The sequence below is a fragment of the Misgurnus anguillicaudatus genome, chromosome 1 (assembly GCF_027580225.2).
Source record: "Misgurnus anguillicaudatus chromosome 1, ASM2758022v2, whole genome shotgun sequence".
Lineage (NCBI taxonomy): Eukaryota > Metazoa > Chordata > Actinopteri > Cypriniformes > Cobitidae > Misgurnus > Misgurnus anguillicaudatus.
Window position 1 is genome coordinate 32,238,889 of NC_073337.2, and position 17,740 is coordinate 32,256,628.

Genomic DNA, 17,740 nt, shown 5'->3' on the forward strand with positions numbered 1-17,740 from the left:
CAAAAGGTAACATATTTAACAATTTGTGATAAAATATTACAGGGGCGTACCCTGCAGACTTACTGAATAATCACCGTGGACGAAAGACAGGGAAATGAGGATGACAGATAAAAATTTTATGTGTGACCTCTAATTATTTATTGAGTTCCTTGGTTACAGGTCGTCTGTACTGAACATCGCTGTGTACGGAACACAGTAGTCTACGTTACAAACATCATGATAAAGATTTGTAAAACGTTTGAATTCATACTATGCCAGTTCCCTTCGCAAGACAAGCAAACAACTTTTAAAATATTCGTTCTCTAAATAGTTTGGGCTATGGTGGATGCATACAAGTGGTATGAACCCAAAATAAAGTAATTCTGCTGTGATTTGCTTGCTTAAATGGTTAAAAAGTATGCAGAAACAGCAACATCATGATCCAGATTAAAAAGATAAAAAGTATGAAAAATGACAAGTGTCCACAAAATGACAAGTTTTCAACTTTATATAATGCTTGTTTTCTCAATTAAGTAAAAAAAGTTGACTTTTTTAAATTCTTGCATATGATAAACAATCCTCACTGTTTGTTTGCCACCTAAACATAAGCTTACATCTCCTTGCAGTTAAGATTGAACCACTTATTGCTTTTTCTTCACTAGGTGCAGTTTTAGGATGTTACCATGTTGCTGAAGGTGAAATACCACAGTATCAAGAAGTACATCAAATTGCAATCAGGCTCCACCTATTCAGAATTCATCAGGGAAGGTAAATAACCATCTTTTAAAGGCCAAACAAAATATGTAGCCAGCGACAAATCACAGCACAAGATTGTCTGTGTATTTAAAATACTTTTGGCTGTATTTAACAGTTTATTAAAATGTTGTGTCATAATATTTTATTTTAATTGCAGAGCTTTACTTTTAATGACTTTTAATGATTTACTTCTTTTAATGTGAAATGATCAACATTAGTTAGCACATGGCAGTATACTTTTGCTGCAGATTCTTTCAAGTGACCGTGACCTTACAGAACTGGGTATTCCCATAGACAGAAATAGATCCAGCAAAGAAGACACTACCAGTTCTGCAACAAAGGCTTCCGTGTCAGAGGCAGCAAAGGAGGTAATTAAGAGATGAAAACAACTTATAATTGATGGTAAATCAAAATAATAAGTGTCACACTAAATTTAAATGATCACTAATTTAAGCATTTGGTTCCAAACTCACTTTTTTATAAAATAAAATGTTATTAATTTGCCCCTTTCTAGAATTTAACCTTTCTCAACACTGCTGTTTTTTTGACATTCATCTGAACTTTCACCCTTAGTCTATACAGACATGTTGTGGTATGTTTTTTTCCTAATGATTTTATCTTATAGAAAGAATTGAACACTAAAACTTATTTTTCCTTTTCCTGTTATGTGAATAGATGGTAGAAAATGCCTGGAGGAGAGGATATTCTTGAAGAGTACAAGTCAGAAAATTCACTAATGCACCGCACTCGGAGAAGGCTTGTCAACATATTGGCGAGTGATATTACTGAGAGACATGGGTAAGTTTTAAAAAGGTTTTTAGTACAAAGGAATGTAAAAAAGGCTGTAATCTTGTAATGGTATAACTAATGTTTCTTGTACTATATAAAGAAAAATTATTAAAGATTGACTTTCTTCACTCTATAGTAGGATTCCTTCCCGTCAGCAGATGGAGAAGTATGCCCTGGGAATTATTACTCTGTTTCCCTCACTGAAGGATCCTTTTTCTCCAAAGGGCTATGTAAGTTTTACAACCTTATTAAGAAAACACAGCATCAGATTTAAAGAAAAGGGCTTTGGCATTGTAGTTTTCATTATAAAATAACTACAGTTGCTTATAAAAGTGAAAAGATTTCAAAATTCAACAATACTATTGATGGTAGTGCCCTTATTTTTAAAATTACTTGGGTTATAAGGATATTGCACATTGATTTCAAAACAAGAAAGTCTATTTAATAAGTAATTGTTCTTTTGTTTCACAATGCTGCATCTGCACTTTCTTTAAGATCATTTAGTGATTATTTGTGGTTTTTCTTTAAATGGAACAGGAGCATTTCTATGATGGGGAAAAGGGCACTGGATATTTAGCGTGGCGCCTCAAAACCATTTCCAGGACTTCAGGAAAACGGCCAGTCAAGGAAGCCTCAGTGCATCAAGCACAAGGACCAAAGCGCCAAAGATCAGCAACCACACTGCCTCAGCAGCTTGATGGAGATGCCTGCAGGGAGGCCATTTCATTTCTTGTTCACTCGTCTGATGAAGCAAGTGTATTTCAGAAGATGAAGATGACATTTCAGCACCGTCAGGACCTAGTGCATGACCCACAAAGAAGCACAGATGTCTTCAAAACATTTCCACGCTTTTTAGATGTCAAAGGACTGGTGAGTTGTATATTATTATTTTTTTTATTAAAATGAAGTCTTTAATATACAGTGTTTTGCTGGATGTTAGCCATGAAAACACCTAATCATTTATATTCCTGTCTTATTGACTATTCTTTTTTCCAAAATCTTTATTCTGATTTACACTGGTTATTAGTGTGTGGTATTTAAAAGAGCATTTCACCCATGGAAACATTAATCTTTATTAAAAGTGGAACATATTTGTAGTCAAAATGTAACATAAATTTAGAATTTGGTGCCTATTTGACAGAGAAAAGGAGTGTTTGTAGTCTCACCCCCTCTACAAAGATATTGGACTTCCTTCTTTCAATGATGCAAAATGACGATTTTTACATCATTGAAAGAAGGAAGTGCAACACTGAAATCCATATTTCTCCGGTCTCAGGGGAAACGGAGGGAATGATGCATGACCATTCTAAAACATGACTGGGTTTCTAACTATACAAAGCTTAATGCAAATGGGTGAAGTGTCCCTTTAATATTAAATACCACACACTAATAAAAATCATTAAGCGCACCATTACCAATACACTGAGCCCTGCCATCATATATATGCTTCTGTGTATAATCAACAGTTGAATCAAGACTTCCTGCTGCTGTTTGGTGCTGAAACAGCCTCCAAGATGCTTGAGAAGTGGGACACCTCATTTAAGCCCAAGGTCATCAAAGAGGCCAAAAAACTGACTCAGACATCTGAGCTGTGCCGACTTCTAAAAGCTGCTGAGAAACTCGCAGAGAACAATGAAACGGGTAAGCTACACAGCATACATGGTTCACACTCTTGTGAAAGGAATAGGATTTAGAAAGTGCAATAAACTCCAGCAAGAATGTTTTTTATGCTTTTACTGGAGGTTAAACATAACACAATAGAATGCACAATATTGGACCTCACTTTGAAGCTGTAGACATGATGTTATGATTTTTGGTTTGGCGGACCACCACGGCAGAATGAATGTAGCAGAAACACTGGTTTATAATACAAATTAGTTATCTAGTTTTATATTTAATGCCTTGTTTTTCCTCCTGATAGACTGGGACAGTGACTTCGCTTCTATGCTGCTGCTTCTCTATCTCTTGCCACCCACAGCTGGACGAAAGAGGACCAAAATAAGTCCAAGTGATGCAGTGGACAAAATGGTGCACTTTCATAAGGTACACTATTATGCCTCATTTGTAAATTCCACAAGACAATTTTTTAGTTATATGCATTTGCTAGATTTTCCTGTCTACAGTATGTTGCTTTTAAAGGAATAGTCTACCCTTTTGCCATATTAAACTATGTTATTACCTCAACTTAGACAAATTAATACATATCTATCTTTTTTCAATGCGTACACTGTACAGCGCGTCGTGAATGTGTTAGCATTTAGCCTAGGCCCATTCATTCCTATGGTACCAAACAGGAAAGCCACCAAACACTTCTGTATTTTCCCTATTTAAAGACTGTTACATGAGTAGCTACACAAGTAAGTATGGTGCAACAAAATAAAACTTTTTTTTGGTAGCCTACCATAGGAATGAATGGGGCTAGGCTAAATGCTAACACATTCACAACGCGCTGTACCGTGCACGCATTGAAAAAAAAAAGGTATGTATAAATTCGTCTAGGTTGAGGTAATAACAGTTTAATATGGCAAAAGGGTAGACTATTCCTTTAAGCGAGTTCCTTCTAGAGATGTGACGGTGAGGAAATCTCGTTTAGACGCGTCTCTTGACTGCTTCAGAATGGAAGTCAAGGGCCATGCACAAACATGTCATTAAAACAACACTTAACGTTCATTTTCAAAACTGTGCTACTCACCGAGTGGTTCGTGGTGTTCGTTGATGAATAAAAAGTAGTGTAGCGAATTACAGTTTCTGTCGTGTTTTATTTGGCATTTTGTAAGACTCAAATATAGAGCGGAAGTATATACGCGGTTGTGAGGTATCTGAAAACATAGATGCACTATAGCAAACATGGATTGAAATCATACATTGCGCTGATATATTTGTTTTTAATCATCAACGAACACCACAAACCACTCGGTGAGTAACACAGTTTTGAAAATGAACGTTAAGTGTTGTTTTAATGACATGTTTGTGCATGGCCCTTGACTTCCATTCTGAAGCAGTCAAGAGACGCTTCTAAACGAGTCAAAAAGTCAAGACACGACCCATTGTTAAAATTTCAGTGTCCATCACTGTGGTTCATCCAAAACAAACCAGAAATGAGACTCAGTGTTAAATACCGGAATTATCCTTTAACTGATTATCCTAAGCCTGATCTCGTGAAAGTGCATATCAATAGTACGATTCTATGTTTCTATACAAACATAAACTTGTGGTAAAGATAAGCATTAGTTTGCTCCGCTCCAGTGGTCTTGCACCGTTATGAATAGCTGTGACCATTTTACTTTCACTTTTATATTTGTGCGGCAATTGCTTGAATGTTGGGTTAATTATTATTCTTAAAGTATAAGGACAAATTCGCTACAATATGCGCTTTAATGTTAATAACGGTGGAGGCCGTGGTGGACAAGTGCATGTAACCGGTGTTGTGGCTGAACACTGGTAACACCGACTATCGCAGCAAGTCTAGTTCCTTCGAAATGAATGGGTATTACTGACCAGTATGTCCCAATTATTTGGGAGGAATGTTTACAAAGTCTATTACATTAACATGGATCAGCAAGTACCAGGTTCACTTGAAGGTGTACACATTTATAATATTTGTTTTTTCTTCTTTTAGTCATGCTGCACCATCAATGAATATGTGCAGGAAAGAGAGGGTAAACAACCGTACATCCTTGCAGTTGGCCGAACCCAAAAGACAATTGATGCCTTCTACATCGCCATTGACAAACAGCTCATCCTCTGTCAAGCCACCAGCTCATTGGGTGCTTTTGATGAACTGTTTAAATCCCACTATGTGTTCAACTTGTCTTATGATGAGTCCCTGGTCCATTTCTACACTTTTTTGCAGACAACTGTCTACAACATTGATGTTACCACAACAGATGAGTCTCCAAGAGATCGTGAGTTGCGGGCAAAACTTTTGAATGACATATGAATATGTTCAAATGTTTCATTTGTCAAGCAGTGCATGCTACTGTACCAGGGCCTAATAACTCGTTTGCGGATCGGCCACAGTTTCTATCCAGGCACCAAGTTTAAATTAGTTTGCGCACAAGACCATTGTAGGCGTCAGTTTTTAACATTTTTAGGTTTAAAAAAAATATTTAGTTAGTGTGCATGATAAGGGTTATTGCCAACAGTGTGATTTACTACTCTCTCCTGAATGGCATGAGCTTATAAAGTTTTGAATAACTTATATTAAATACATTTTTAAATAACACTGCACAGATTAACCTCAGAAGGTCTTTGTTTATCCCCCTAAAGCCGTTTGGATTTGTTTTGTAAAGGATAAATGCACGTGACTTGAAAGAGGTGGACCCTGTAACTTTACATTTTAACAACAGAAGGATCTACATTTTCTAAAATAACTGAAAATTTGTTTGTCTGAAAAATGATGGACATGTGCATCATTTTGGGCCAAACTATCCCTTTAATACTATTATAACAGGATTATACTGTTAATTTGTGTATGTGTTTTGTTGTCTTATTCATAAAAATTAGATCTTTTTATTTCAAAGCACAATGGTGTTTTTCCTGTTTTCATAGGCTGGACTACTTGAGTGGCAAGATGTCTAAAGCTAAAGATAAGGAAAAGGAGGAGATGAAAAAACAAATGGATTTAATACAAGAAGATATTGCAGAGATTAGGTAAGAACTAGTCTCAGAGCAACATCATCTTCAAAAGTGTAACGTGTAATGGATTAAACTCACAATTAAACTTTAGCGCAATGACAAAAGAACAGCTGCTGGGTGATCGCAATGACGACCACGACTGGGAGAAAATATCCAACATTGATGTAAGTTACACAGATACCTAATTAAACTACAATACTGCTCAATACAATTCGGTCATTCTCACAAAAAAAAACATTTGTTTGTGTTTAATAGTTTGAAGGTTTACGCAATGCTGATGATTTGAAAAGATTCTGGCAAAACTACTTGCACCCCTCCATTAACAAGACCGTATGGAAACAGGAGGAAATCGATAAGCTGAGAGAAATTGTCCAAGAATACAACTGTTGCCATTGGGATGAAATTGCAGAGGCTCTTGGGGTAAAGCCAACCAAATGCATGCACATTTCATAATGCTTGCTGGCCAAAAAATATATACTAAAATATGTATAAGGATGAAACTCTCATAATATAAAATTTATGGCTGACACGATTATACGATTTACCTGACAATTAACTGTCTAATAAAAATGTAATGTAATTTGCCCCATTCACACTGCAGCTAAATTCAGTAATCGCTTCATCTTTTAGTGTTTAAAGTTAGTGTAAAGTCTGATATTAAATGTGTTATTAGAGAAAAGTGTTTTCCCCCTGGCCAAAGTTAAATTATAAAAAAATAAGTTATCAAAATCTTTAAAAAACAGGCAGGTTTCTTTGCTTTTAAATGGTGGGGGCATGTGGAATTAAATGATTTAATAAAATTATACAATAAAATATAAAGTGCAAAATAAGTCCCTAAAACAATATAATAAATGCTTAAATAAAAAAATTATATTAAATATTTCATTTTCAAGGTGATAATCTTGATCAATTGATGATTTAACCTTTTATTGCAAATATTAAAATTAAAAAGCAAATATGAAAAAGTAGCAAAAAAAAAAACATATTTTTATTAATGATAGTGACAAAAATCAAATAAAAATGTATTTATCTAATAAAAAGTTAATTTTATGTTCACTTTATTTAATGGTTTTCATTTTCAACTTGTATGCAAATTTAAAGTAATCAGTTGCTCAACTCAATGCAGAGAGAGATTCACATTTCACCGGGACAGCAAGACTCAGCACTCGTGCAAGTGACACAGTATCTTATCTGTACAGATGTGCTAAAGTTCATCCAAACAGTTGCTAGTTTTGTCTAAATGGGTCTAAAAGTCGCTAAGTTGCCAACACTGCTTCAGACAGGCTGCTAGTAAACTCCACCCACTGATTAACATAACATTTGCATACAAGTTGAAAACGAAAATGAAAACCATTAAATAAAAGGGAACATAAAATGTAACTTTACGTTTTAATAAAATTGTTTTCGCTATTACTGCGTGAGGATTAGGAAAATGCCTTTTTAAAAATGTGTTTTTGCTTCTTTTTTTCATGTTTGACTTGTCTTGCCTCCGGATTGTAGTGAAAAGGAAATGCCAAATCATCAATTGCATTTTAATTTTCTATTTGGTAGGGAAATTATAGATACATTAACATTAAAGATACATTATCACCTTGAAGAAGTAATTATTGAATTAAATGCATGTAATTAATTAATTTAAAACTGGCATATGTATTCCATAGGGGCGTGCCCGCTCTTGGCCCTGAAACCATGGCCACTCACAGGAAAGCTGTCATCTCTTTTAAACTTTAAAAAACCGCTGCAATCGAAATGAAAGGGCGGAGCCATGCACGGAGGCTCCAGTGTGTCATTGAGCCACTGTTTTAGCCCCGCCCAAATAATCCTGAATGCAGAAATGAGGAAAAACTGTTTAACGGTGCAGCTCCACAATTCAGTACTATAGTTCACAGTCTTTGTAACGTGTTTCAGGAATACATTTATTATGTGTTTACAAACAATTTTCTGAAATTACTTTACACAGACTTGCAAAATGAAAAGTATTTTACTAACACTTGGTATATTAATAATAACGTTATTCATTTAAATTCAATGTACATTTATTTAATGATAGAAGATGTCTGTTTAACCTACCTTTATGATATGGCAATGATGCACTAGACATAAACACTGTACAAATAATTGTTGATTTTTATATATCATGCCAGCAAAAAATAAATTGATATTCAAGAGAGATTGAAATAAACCACAACAGAACGCAACACTTTTCAGAAAATGTTTATTTTAGGCTGCTTTGTCTTTTGCACTGTACCTTCTGATAATAAATGTATGGTCTGTGAAATACTGAGCCGTCACGTGACAAAAACAAACGACTCGTACCCAAAGACTTGAAAGTTGAGAGGTGAACGAATCATTTCTCTATCTGGCACAGAACCAATAGATGTTGCACATGCGCGGACAACCCAAAATAAACGAATCGTTACTCCTGAGGCATATTAAAGATTCAAAATGAACGAATTGTTCAAGAACGAGTCATCACTAGCTGTTTTCTCTGAATACGGTGCAAAGTTGAAAAGTTGTAAAGCACTCGTGTTTTAAATCAATGAATTGTTTGTTGTTCTTATCACTCAGAGAAATGATAAAAGATGCAGCAAGATTTGCAAACTGTTATGTTTTATCAGTCAGTCATGTTTTGTATGTACTATGGTTACGGTTGTTTTGCTGTATATACAAAAAGACCAATCACAACAAACAGAGCTAGCTGGCCAATCAGAGCAGAGCAGGCTTACGGAAGGAGGGTTTTAGACAGACTGAATCTGTGAATTGCTTTAAATGAACCATTTCAGCATCTTTGAGAGATGAGGTGATGTATTAATGTATATTTTTAGTTTTTTTTACTTTGTATGTATTTAAATATGTTGCAAGGGACCACAAGACAATATTAGGCAGCTTCAAAATCCCATCTGCAGTGCACTTCAAAATAAAGCGAGTATGACATTCCCAATTTAAATGTAGTTGTCACTCCTAAAACTTTGCAGTGTGAACGGGAACATTGTCCATTTTAGGCTTTGATAATTCTCAAGAAATTGTCATACATGTTTTTTTGTGCTTTGTTCCTTAAATAATTGTCACAAATTATTGTGATTATTTAATTTCTTTTTTTTGTAAGATTAAAACACTTAACCTGTAATTGATTTTATTGAAGTAATTTATTCTGTGAAGTAAATATCTGTTCCAGATACTACTCATCCCCATGTTTTTCTAATAAAATGAGTTTTTTTTTTTTTAATAATCACGATTATGTTAAGTAACCACATTCAGACACTTCAATAATCGTGGTAGCCCTAATAACATTTGTTCTATTTTTCTTTGATCTTAGACCAAGAGAACAGCTTTCATGTGTTTCCAGACTTATCAACGCTACATTTCAAAGACCTTCAGAAGGAAAGGGTGGACTAAAGAGGAAGACCAGATACTAAGAGAACTTGTGAAAAAAATGAGAGTCGGAAACTTCATTCCTTACATGCAGAGTAAGGATCATCTGGTGCTATTGTACAGGATTAGCCTGGGTTTCCCTTATGGAGGACCACAAGAGTCATGCAAAAAGAACTTCAATATTTAATAACTACCTGGATAATAAAAATAGCAATTAATACATTTGTTTAAAAATTAATTAATCTTTAAATAAATAGACAAGGTTACAAAAAATCATTATGTAACATTTTATTAGGCAATATAAAGTGAGATTATAAAAATAACTTAGAAATGAAATATTAATCCATTAATAAATAGTTCAACTTAATAACAATTTACAAAAGCAACATAAAACACTCAATAAGTTCATAATTTTAAATTGCATTTATAAATTCTTAATTAAATAATGGAATTTCAAAATGTATTTCAAAAAGCAATTTAAAAAGAGAAATAAATAATTATTCTTTTCTCTATTCAATTTGCTTTTTGTTTAAGCCTCTCTGTTTAGCTTTTCCGTGACTCTTTTGGTCCTTGCAAATGGTCAAATGAGAAATGCAAATTAGCTATGGCCAGGTGGATGTAACAAGCTCGCTGATTGGCTGTGATTGTACGTCATGCGTAGATTTATAGATCTTGGATGAGGACCCAAAGAGTCACGGAAAAGCTAAACAAAGGGGCTACAACGAAAAGCAAAACGAATAGCGAAAGAATATGGAGAACCATCGGGAAAATGAAAACAGAAATGTTAAACGGAAATTCCCTTTTAAATGCCTAATTTAAACCTGTATTTGTAGTTTAATTTATAAATCCAGTTATTTATTTCTCTTTTAAATCGCTTTTTAAAATACGTTTTGAAATTCCATTATTTAATTAAGAATTTATAAATGCAATTTAAAATGATGAACTTATTGAGTGTTTTATGTTGTTTTTGTAAGTTGTTATATTAATTTGAACTATTTATTAATGGATTAATATTTCATTTCTACGTTATTTTTATAATCTTACTTTTTATTGCCTAATACAATGTTACATAAGGATTTTTTTTGTAACTTTGTCTATTTATTTATAGATTAATTAATGAATTGTTAAACAAATCCATTAATTGCTATTTTTATTGTCCAGGTAGTTATTAAATAGTGAAGTTCTTTATTACATTTTGCATGACTCTTGTGGTCCCCCATAGGGACGGACAGCATGACGAATATGCACATGGCAGGCAGCAAGACACTGCGACTGCCATGTGCACAAGGTATTTTTAAATTCGATTAAGCTAATCCATTGATAATGGGTAAACATGAAGGCTTTTTAATCCAATCGAGCCATCAATGATTACAAACTGATTACTTGGTTGGAGGTTAACATAGCCATTGGTATTTAACAAACTTTAAAAGATGTCTTTTACTGCAAAACCCACTAAGTACATAAAAGCTTTTGGGAAAATCGATAAATCCACATTTTTATACAAGACATTAAAACAGTTGCAAAATCACTAAATTTGAAAAGTCAGAATTCAAGATATATAAATAAAAAAACCTGAAGCACACATTGGGGGAGCTGTAATGCATGTGGCTATAAAATATTGTTGTATTCAGGTCCAAATACTTGAGGGAACCCAAGTCTGAATGTGATCCATGTTCAATTTCCAATCCCATCCTGTCTTTCTTTAGTCTAGAGGTGGAAAGTACTTAAAGGTGCAATTTGTAAGATATCTGCGGTATCCTAAAACCACTAGGGCAGTGTTATATATTTTGTCCAGCTGATTACTTGCAATATCTCTAATGTTTTCAACTCCTGGTAAATTATGAGAAAATTGCCTTTCTAAACAGTGACACGGGGCAGTGCAGTCGCCTGTCAATGACGTTTAATTCCACGTTACCCTTTGTTACCGCCTTTATTGACGTAGAAATCACATGAAAACTGTGTCGTGGACAAATGTGTAAGTAACGTTAGTGTGTATAGTGTCTGTGGGGCTACTCGCTTGTTTATTGACTACGATTGCCGCTGGTTGTGTTGGCAAAAACAGCTCCTTTAAGTGTACGGGCCAACCAAACGACCCAATAAGAGTTTGGGACAAGAAGAGAGAAAGATTGAGGATCAATACAAAAACTTGTATTTATTAAATGTAGTAAAGTATAAAGTATGCTTTGGGCTATATGAAGAGTTTGGTTTCAAAAACGCGATATATGCCATTTTTAAAAAATCTATATTGTGTCATGTAAGTATTAATGGTGGCACTTTGAATACACACGGAATCCTCGTCTACGTCGTACTTCATGATCAACAAACGAACAAAAACAAAATGGTAATTTTGATGGCATTGATAAACCTGTAGTGGTTTTCTGTGGTGGGAAGCAACGTAAGCCACTTGGGCGACGAAAAAATGTCGGCTGTTGCTTGTTTTCACACGACAGCATCAAGCTTCTGTCATTCTAACACATTGACCCTTAGGGGATCTTATGAAAACTCTCCATTATTTTACTCAAAGTCAACACAAATCGAGCAGGACCAAAACATTTTACCGGTGATAGCTGTCAAAAAAAGTTCAGCGACGACGTCCCAAGGATGACAGCAGCAATGTCAGTGAAACAAAGTAATTTAAACCGTTCTCACAGCTTTCTCTAGGAAGGAGAAAACTAGATTACTATAACATTTTTAATAGACATCATTTACTTTGGATTTGTGATATTTGTAATTCTTATCTTGGATTATGGAAACCAATCGTGGTATTTTTTTCCCTGTAGTGTCGTACTTCATGATGGGTCGTGAAGCATCACAATTGTTATACCGTTGGACGTCTTCTCTCGATCCCTCTATAAAGAAAGGCCCTTGGTCAAAGGAAGAAGACCAGGTATGAACTAGCATCATTTTGGGTAGTCCTACTCTAATTTAAAGCTACTAATCTAAGTTAAAAAGTGAATTATTACATTGCTTATGTTTCAAATTTTCCCATTTGCCTGATTTATTTTTCTGAATTAGTTTGAATCTCATGAACAGTTTTTTTGCATTATAATGTGGGAGAATCATCTCTTATTATCAGTTGTTAAGGAATGCCGTCGCTAAGTATGGCACAAAAGAATGGGGAAAAATCAGAACAGAAGTGCCAGGCAGGACAGACGGTGCTTGTCGTGACAGGTATGGCTTCAAATATTAAATTGAATTACTTTTTAAAAATATATATTGCCTCCTTGGAATTCCAAGTTTTTTTTGTCTGCATTCTGAGTAGTTGTCAGGTATTAAGTTTTTGCATTCAGTATAGCAAAATTATATGGGGAACAGTCTTTTTTATACGTAAATATTACAGAGATATAGAATATCAAAATCCTCTTAGATTTGTGTTTTTTTTTTTTTAAGAGATCAACTTTAGAAAAATCTAAAAAATGTTCTCCTTGAAATTGTTATATTTTGCAAAAACAATTAAAACTGTATCATGAGCCCCATTCCATTGACTTTCATGGTAGGAAAAAAGAATACTATTGGAAGTGAATGGGCCTCATGAACGGTTTGGTTACAAACATTCCCTGAAAATATATTTTTCCATGTTCATCAGAACAAAGACATTTATACAGGTGTGAGAGTGAGTAAATGATAAGAGGATTTTAATTTTTGGGTGAACTATCCCTTTAATTTATTTAATTATTTTCAAGAAAAAAACAGTTTACTTATTATATGGTTTTAAAACAAAAAATAAGTATTAGTATTTGACCTATAAAGCTTAAGGCTAAAGGTTAAAATCTAACCTTCCTGGTACAAACCAAATGGACTACAAACTTAAATCTTTATAAAAGCAAGTATGTGTGAGAAAGAAACCTGATCCTGATTGGTCCTCTTGAGTGCATTCAAAGTGTTGATTGGCTCACACTTATAAAACCAAGTTAGAGTTTGTCTTTGTAAATAGAAATCAAAAAGGTTTTATGTACACCAATGCACCCTACTAAAAAAAAAAAAATCACAAAGTATAAGTTTATATGAATAAGAATATATGAATTACTTAAATTTTAAAGTGTCAAAAAAGCAATAGAATGTGTGAGTATTTTTGTGCTGAATGCACTTCACTAGGGTTCATACAAGTTTCTAAGAGTTTTTTTTAACATAGAAGTTTCAACATGTAACATAAAAGTTTCATATGCAGGAAGTACAGTGGAAGTCCTTATATGGGCACTTCAAAGTTGACATCGAATGATTGAACGGGGTATTTATCCTTGTTCTGTGATGTGACATGTAGACACACAATTTTGGTTGGGTCTCCAATGCCTTAAAAGCTTCTCTCAGAAAGCTATATTAGAGTGGGGGGTTTTAAACGTGTGGTTTTGCAACTATTTGGCATTCCTTTGTGCTTAACTGGCAACCGCAATATGAAATGGAAGCACTTGACACTGATTGGCTGCCTTTTCCAGGTTTTGCGCGTGTGTGTGTGTGTGTTAAAACTCTTTAAATATATGAAGGATGTAATACTACTCTGTCGGTTCTCAAGATAATCATGAGATATGCAGAAACAGCGTGTGTTAGAGCTGTCCAAAAATTGCTTGTGATCCTCATGCGTACTTCATTAGTAAAGCCGGCTCCGTGATTAGTAGTAAACCGCCATCATCTGCTTTTAGATGGAGCAGCATTTACTACACACACAATCACAACACCACCTGTTTTTGTTGTTAGGAGAAGTATAAACAATATTCAGTTCAGTCTGAGACTATTGTAGAACAAATAAGATTGTAGTAATGAATTGGAAACACTCTGTAACATCTACTTGGGTCATTTGGTAATTCAAATCTTTTTTTCATCTCAGGTATCTTGATTGTCTTCAGGAGAATGTCAAAAAGGGTGCTTGGAGCATAGAGGAGGTGGAGCTACTAAAACAAAAAGTTGAAAAATATGGCGCTGGTAAGTTGTAAATGTTTTGTTGGACTGTCTACACTGTTACAACATCCTATCAGTTTAAAGAAGTCCTTACCCTAATCTTTTATTACACTTCAGACATTTTTATATGTGGTTATTTTATTTTGTTATGTAATTAAATAACTTAATTGCATTGCAGTTTCTGGTCTTCCTAACATTGTTTATTTTTCTTAAAGTGCACATGCTGCTAAAGTCATTATTTTAAAACTCAAATTCTGCAAAAAAAAAAAATTTGGTAACACTTTACTTGTAAGTCTTATGAACTCCCTTTAATGACACCTTCATAATCAGGACCTGACAAGTGTCATGAACCTGAAGGAGATTTTATGCGCACTTTTGACAACTTTCATTAGGTGTCATTTTGTTTAATTGTGTAATTTTATTTGCAAAGACGACATTGTTTGACATGTCTTTGTTATGACAACTTAACATTAACCAATACATCATAACTTGTCATGAAAACCAAGACAAAATGACTGACCACTTTTTAGTGATACAAAATTGAATTTGTCATTAAAATGTCATATAGAGAAGTGGCTGTGATGTTACTTGGGAACTTAAGCTGTGTTCCGAGGTCGACTTGAAGCTGCCAATCACGAGCAGTGGAGAGGAGCCCCCCCATCGAGCTAGGCCGGTGGTGTTGTTCCTTCTGCCCAGCTCTAATGAAGGTGATTGTTTGTTTGGGGGCTGCCTGGGTTTTGCTGAGCTGGATCGCTGTGCAGATGGAGTTCGCCAAAGACTTCAGCACCTGGTCATGGCGCCAGCGGTACCGCCCCTCCCCTAGCGCTTTTGAGCAGCTGCTCAAAATGTGCTCCAGTGTGCCCCTCTTCTGGCACAGCTTGTGTTGTGGTTTTCCTTTTCCTCAAATAAAACAATCTTCAGTCTTAGGTTCTGATTTCAAGAGATAGACTTTTATTTTCCGGACAAAATAAGAAGCCGAGCCTGCCTGATGAATCTCCCCAGAACCCGAGTGAAGTTCTGGGGACATTCTCCAAATCAGTCTGAAGCTCTCAGCCAGGCTTGGTAAATATATATGGTCTTTGTCCCTCCCCTCCATATGCTTTAACAATATGTTTCTGTTCAGGCTTGTAACTTGAAGAATCACATGACAGTCCCCAGACCAGACCAGTGTCTCCTGTCCTTGACCTAGTTGACCCTTGGCTATTTGCTAATACTAAAATCCTTTGTGCCCTGAAACATGAAGACACACAGCTGGGTTCCAATAGCAATCCCATGGCAAACAAACTCCTGATCCACACAACATAACACATGACCTGCATAACTTCATAGTAAACAAATTACGTGTGATTATAATGGTAAACTCATATTCATCATATTAATGTAGATTGGGATTAAAATAAAACTTCTTCATAATAATCCCCGCTCTGAGGCTTAATTTAGCCTCACCTTTCCTGTTTATTTTAATCCGGAGTGCAGTTTCATAATTCAGCGTTTCAATTATTAATATCTTGTGGCTAAAGAAAGCCACTATACCTTACCAATTACTAAATTATGCCACTGCACTTCGAACTATGGACAATAAGACAAACATCTTTCCATTCTCATTTTGACTTGAATGTAAAAGTAAAAGTACTTAAGCCCTAAACAGTTTGTGCGCAATTGGTTCTACGCTTACAGTTATCATTTTAGCTATGTAGAGTATATGATAAAGCATCGTAAATGTAAAGTCAACGTTAATGAATCCAAGTAAAAAATAATAAAAACAAAAGTAAAGTATGCATAATAAACACAAAAGAAATATTAAAGATTCAATATTCAAATTCAAAACGAGTAAATGTAACTAATTGATGCTGAATTGAAGCATAAAAACTCAAAAATTAAGTATAATAAACAAGTATAAATGTAAGTTAATTCAAATAAACAAAGTAAAGAGCAATAACCAATAATAAAACTAGGTAAAGATGGCATCAAAAACACAAATAAATGTAGATTAACTCGAATAACATAATAAAATGTGAACCACTAATATACTAAGTAAAGATTGCAACACAAATGAAAGTAACGTACTCCAAATAAAACAATTAAATGTAAACAACCAATAGTAAACTAATTAAGGATTGCATAGTACACGCATAAATGTAATTAATTCAAATAAAACTAGTAAATGGAATAACCCATAATACAACTAAGTAAAGCATGCATAATAATTCTTGATCACAATTTAAATTAATTTTTTCCATCCTCATCAGAGGTGCTTGAATTCTCGTTTACTAGTTGTAAATTCATTACTGTCTTGTAACGTAAGTCCTGATAATATTCTTGTTAATTTCAAGTAAATTTTCCATCATCCTAATATTTTAACTTCCATTTGGTTCTCTAAGCAGACACCTACGCCTCATTTACCCACTAACCTTTAATTAAAATTGATTCAGTATATGTTATCATGTATTTCTAATGGCTGCATCTAGTTGTTATCCTAAGATAAATTAATGCCTTATTTGTAAACTTAATAATCTACTTTTTGATTGTAGTACTGTACATAATTTATTTATTCTGTATTCTTATTCTGACAAAACTTTATTAAATTCCTTATTTAGCTTAATCCCATGCCTGAATCTAATTTGGTATCCATTTGGTTGATCAACAGAGTCTACATATAATTGATGATTAATTGTTGTGTTCATCCTTTTATAAGGATTCTAAATACCCTTCTTTTGTATTGATTTCTTGTCTCCATCATATTTAAGTACTTTTTCTCTCCTCCTAATGATAATGAGGTCAAGCATTTTCTTTTTCTACCAATCCAAAATAATTCTCCAATCGATATTATTTGATCTTCCAATACCTTCATTGTATATGTTGCTCTGATTTGATTATATTATTCTTCTAATAGCATTTCTCTTCTCACTTTTACACCTTAAGTTATACTTTTTGATGTCTTCATAATAGATCTAGAGGTTTCTTAGTTGATTCATTCAAAATTCTTGTTATAAAACATTTCCTATTTAATTTCCTTAAGTCTATAATTCCATAAGGCTTATATTTTCTTGATTGTAATCTTACTGTACCATAAATATCTATCCTTCCTTTTTTATTTTTAGTGTTTTGTTATTTACGTCCATTGACACAAATTTCAAAATTGTGGCCTACCAGATGTATTTTTTAAACTCAGAATTTCCCAAAAGATCTAAATATTATCCAGATAAGTTGACCTTAAACTTTTTCTCGTAATCCATAAGAATTCTTGTTGAATTTATCACCCCAAAGTATGTGGACTTGAAAATGTTATTGCATTATTGAAATCTGGTTTTGC

General features: G+C 34.1%; 2 protein-coding genes across 6 annotated transcripts in view; both read left to right on the top strand.

Annotated features, from left to right (window-relative positions):
• The window catches only part of LOC129431799 (snRNA-activating protein complex subunit 4), a 53,331-nt gene that overhangs the window by 13,010 nt on the left and 22,581 nt on the right, over nucleotides 1-17,740 (top strand). For all 5 annotated transcript variants that reach the window (XM_055189872.2, XM_055189869.2, XM_055189871.2 and 2 more), the window contains 7 exons: nucleotides 6,076-6,177; nucleotides 6,254-6,326; nucleotides 6,418-6,582; nucleotides 9,479-9,629; nucleotides 12,315-12,421; nucleotides 12,611-12,705; nucleotides 14,357-14,451. In XM_055189872.2, coding sequence (XP_055045847.2) covers nucleotides 6,076-6,177; nucleotides 6,254-6,326; nucleotides 6,418-6,582; nucleotides 9,479-9,629; nucleotides 12,315-12,421; nucleotides 12,611-12,705; nucleotides 14,357-14,451 — 788 coding nt within the window. The remainder of the gene's footprint in view (nucleotides 1-6,075; nucleotides 6,178-6,253; nucleotides 6,327-6,417; nucleotides 6,583-9,478; nucleotides 9,630-12,314; nucleotides 12,422-12,610; nucleotides 12,706-14,356; nucleotides 14,452-17,740) is intronic.
• On the top strand, nucleotides 1,396-5,674 carry LOC129435087 (uncharacterized). The gene is made up of 6 exons (XM_073869133.1): nucleotides 1,396-1,533; nucleotides 1,661-1,754; nucleotides 2,062-2,394; nucleotides 2,991-3,165; nucleotides 3,446-3,567; nucleotides 5,144-5,674. The coding sequence occupies exons 1-6, from the start codon at nucleotides 1,421-1,423 to the stop codon at nucleotides 5,462-5,464; spliced, it is 1,158 nt and encodes a 385-aa protein (XP_073725234.1). The 5' UTR covers nucleotides 1,396-1,420; the 3' UTR covers nucleotides 5,465-5,674.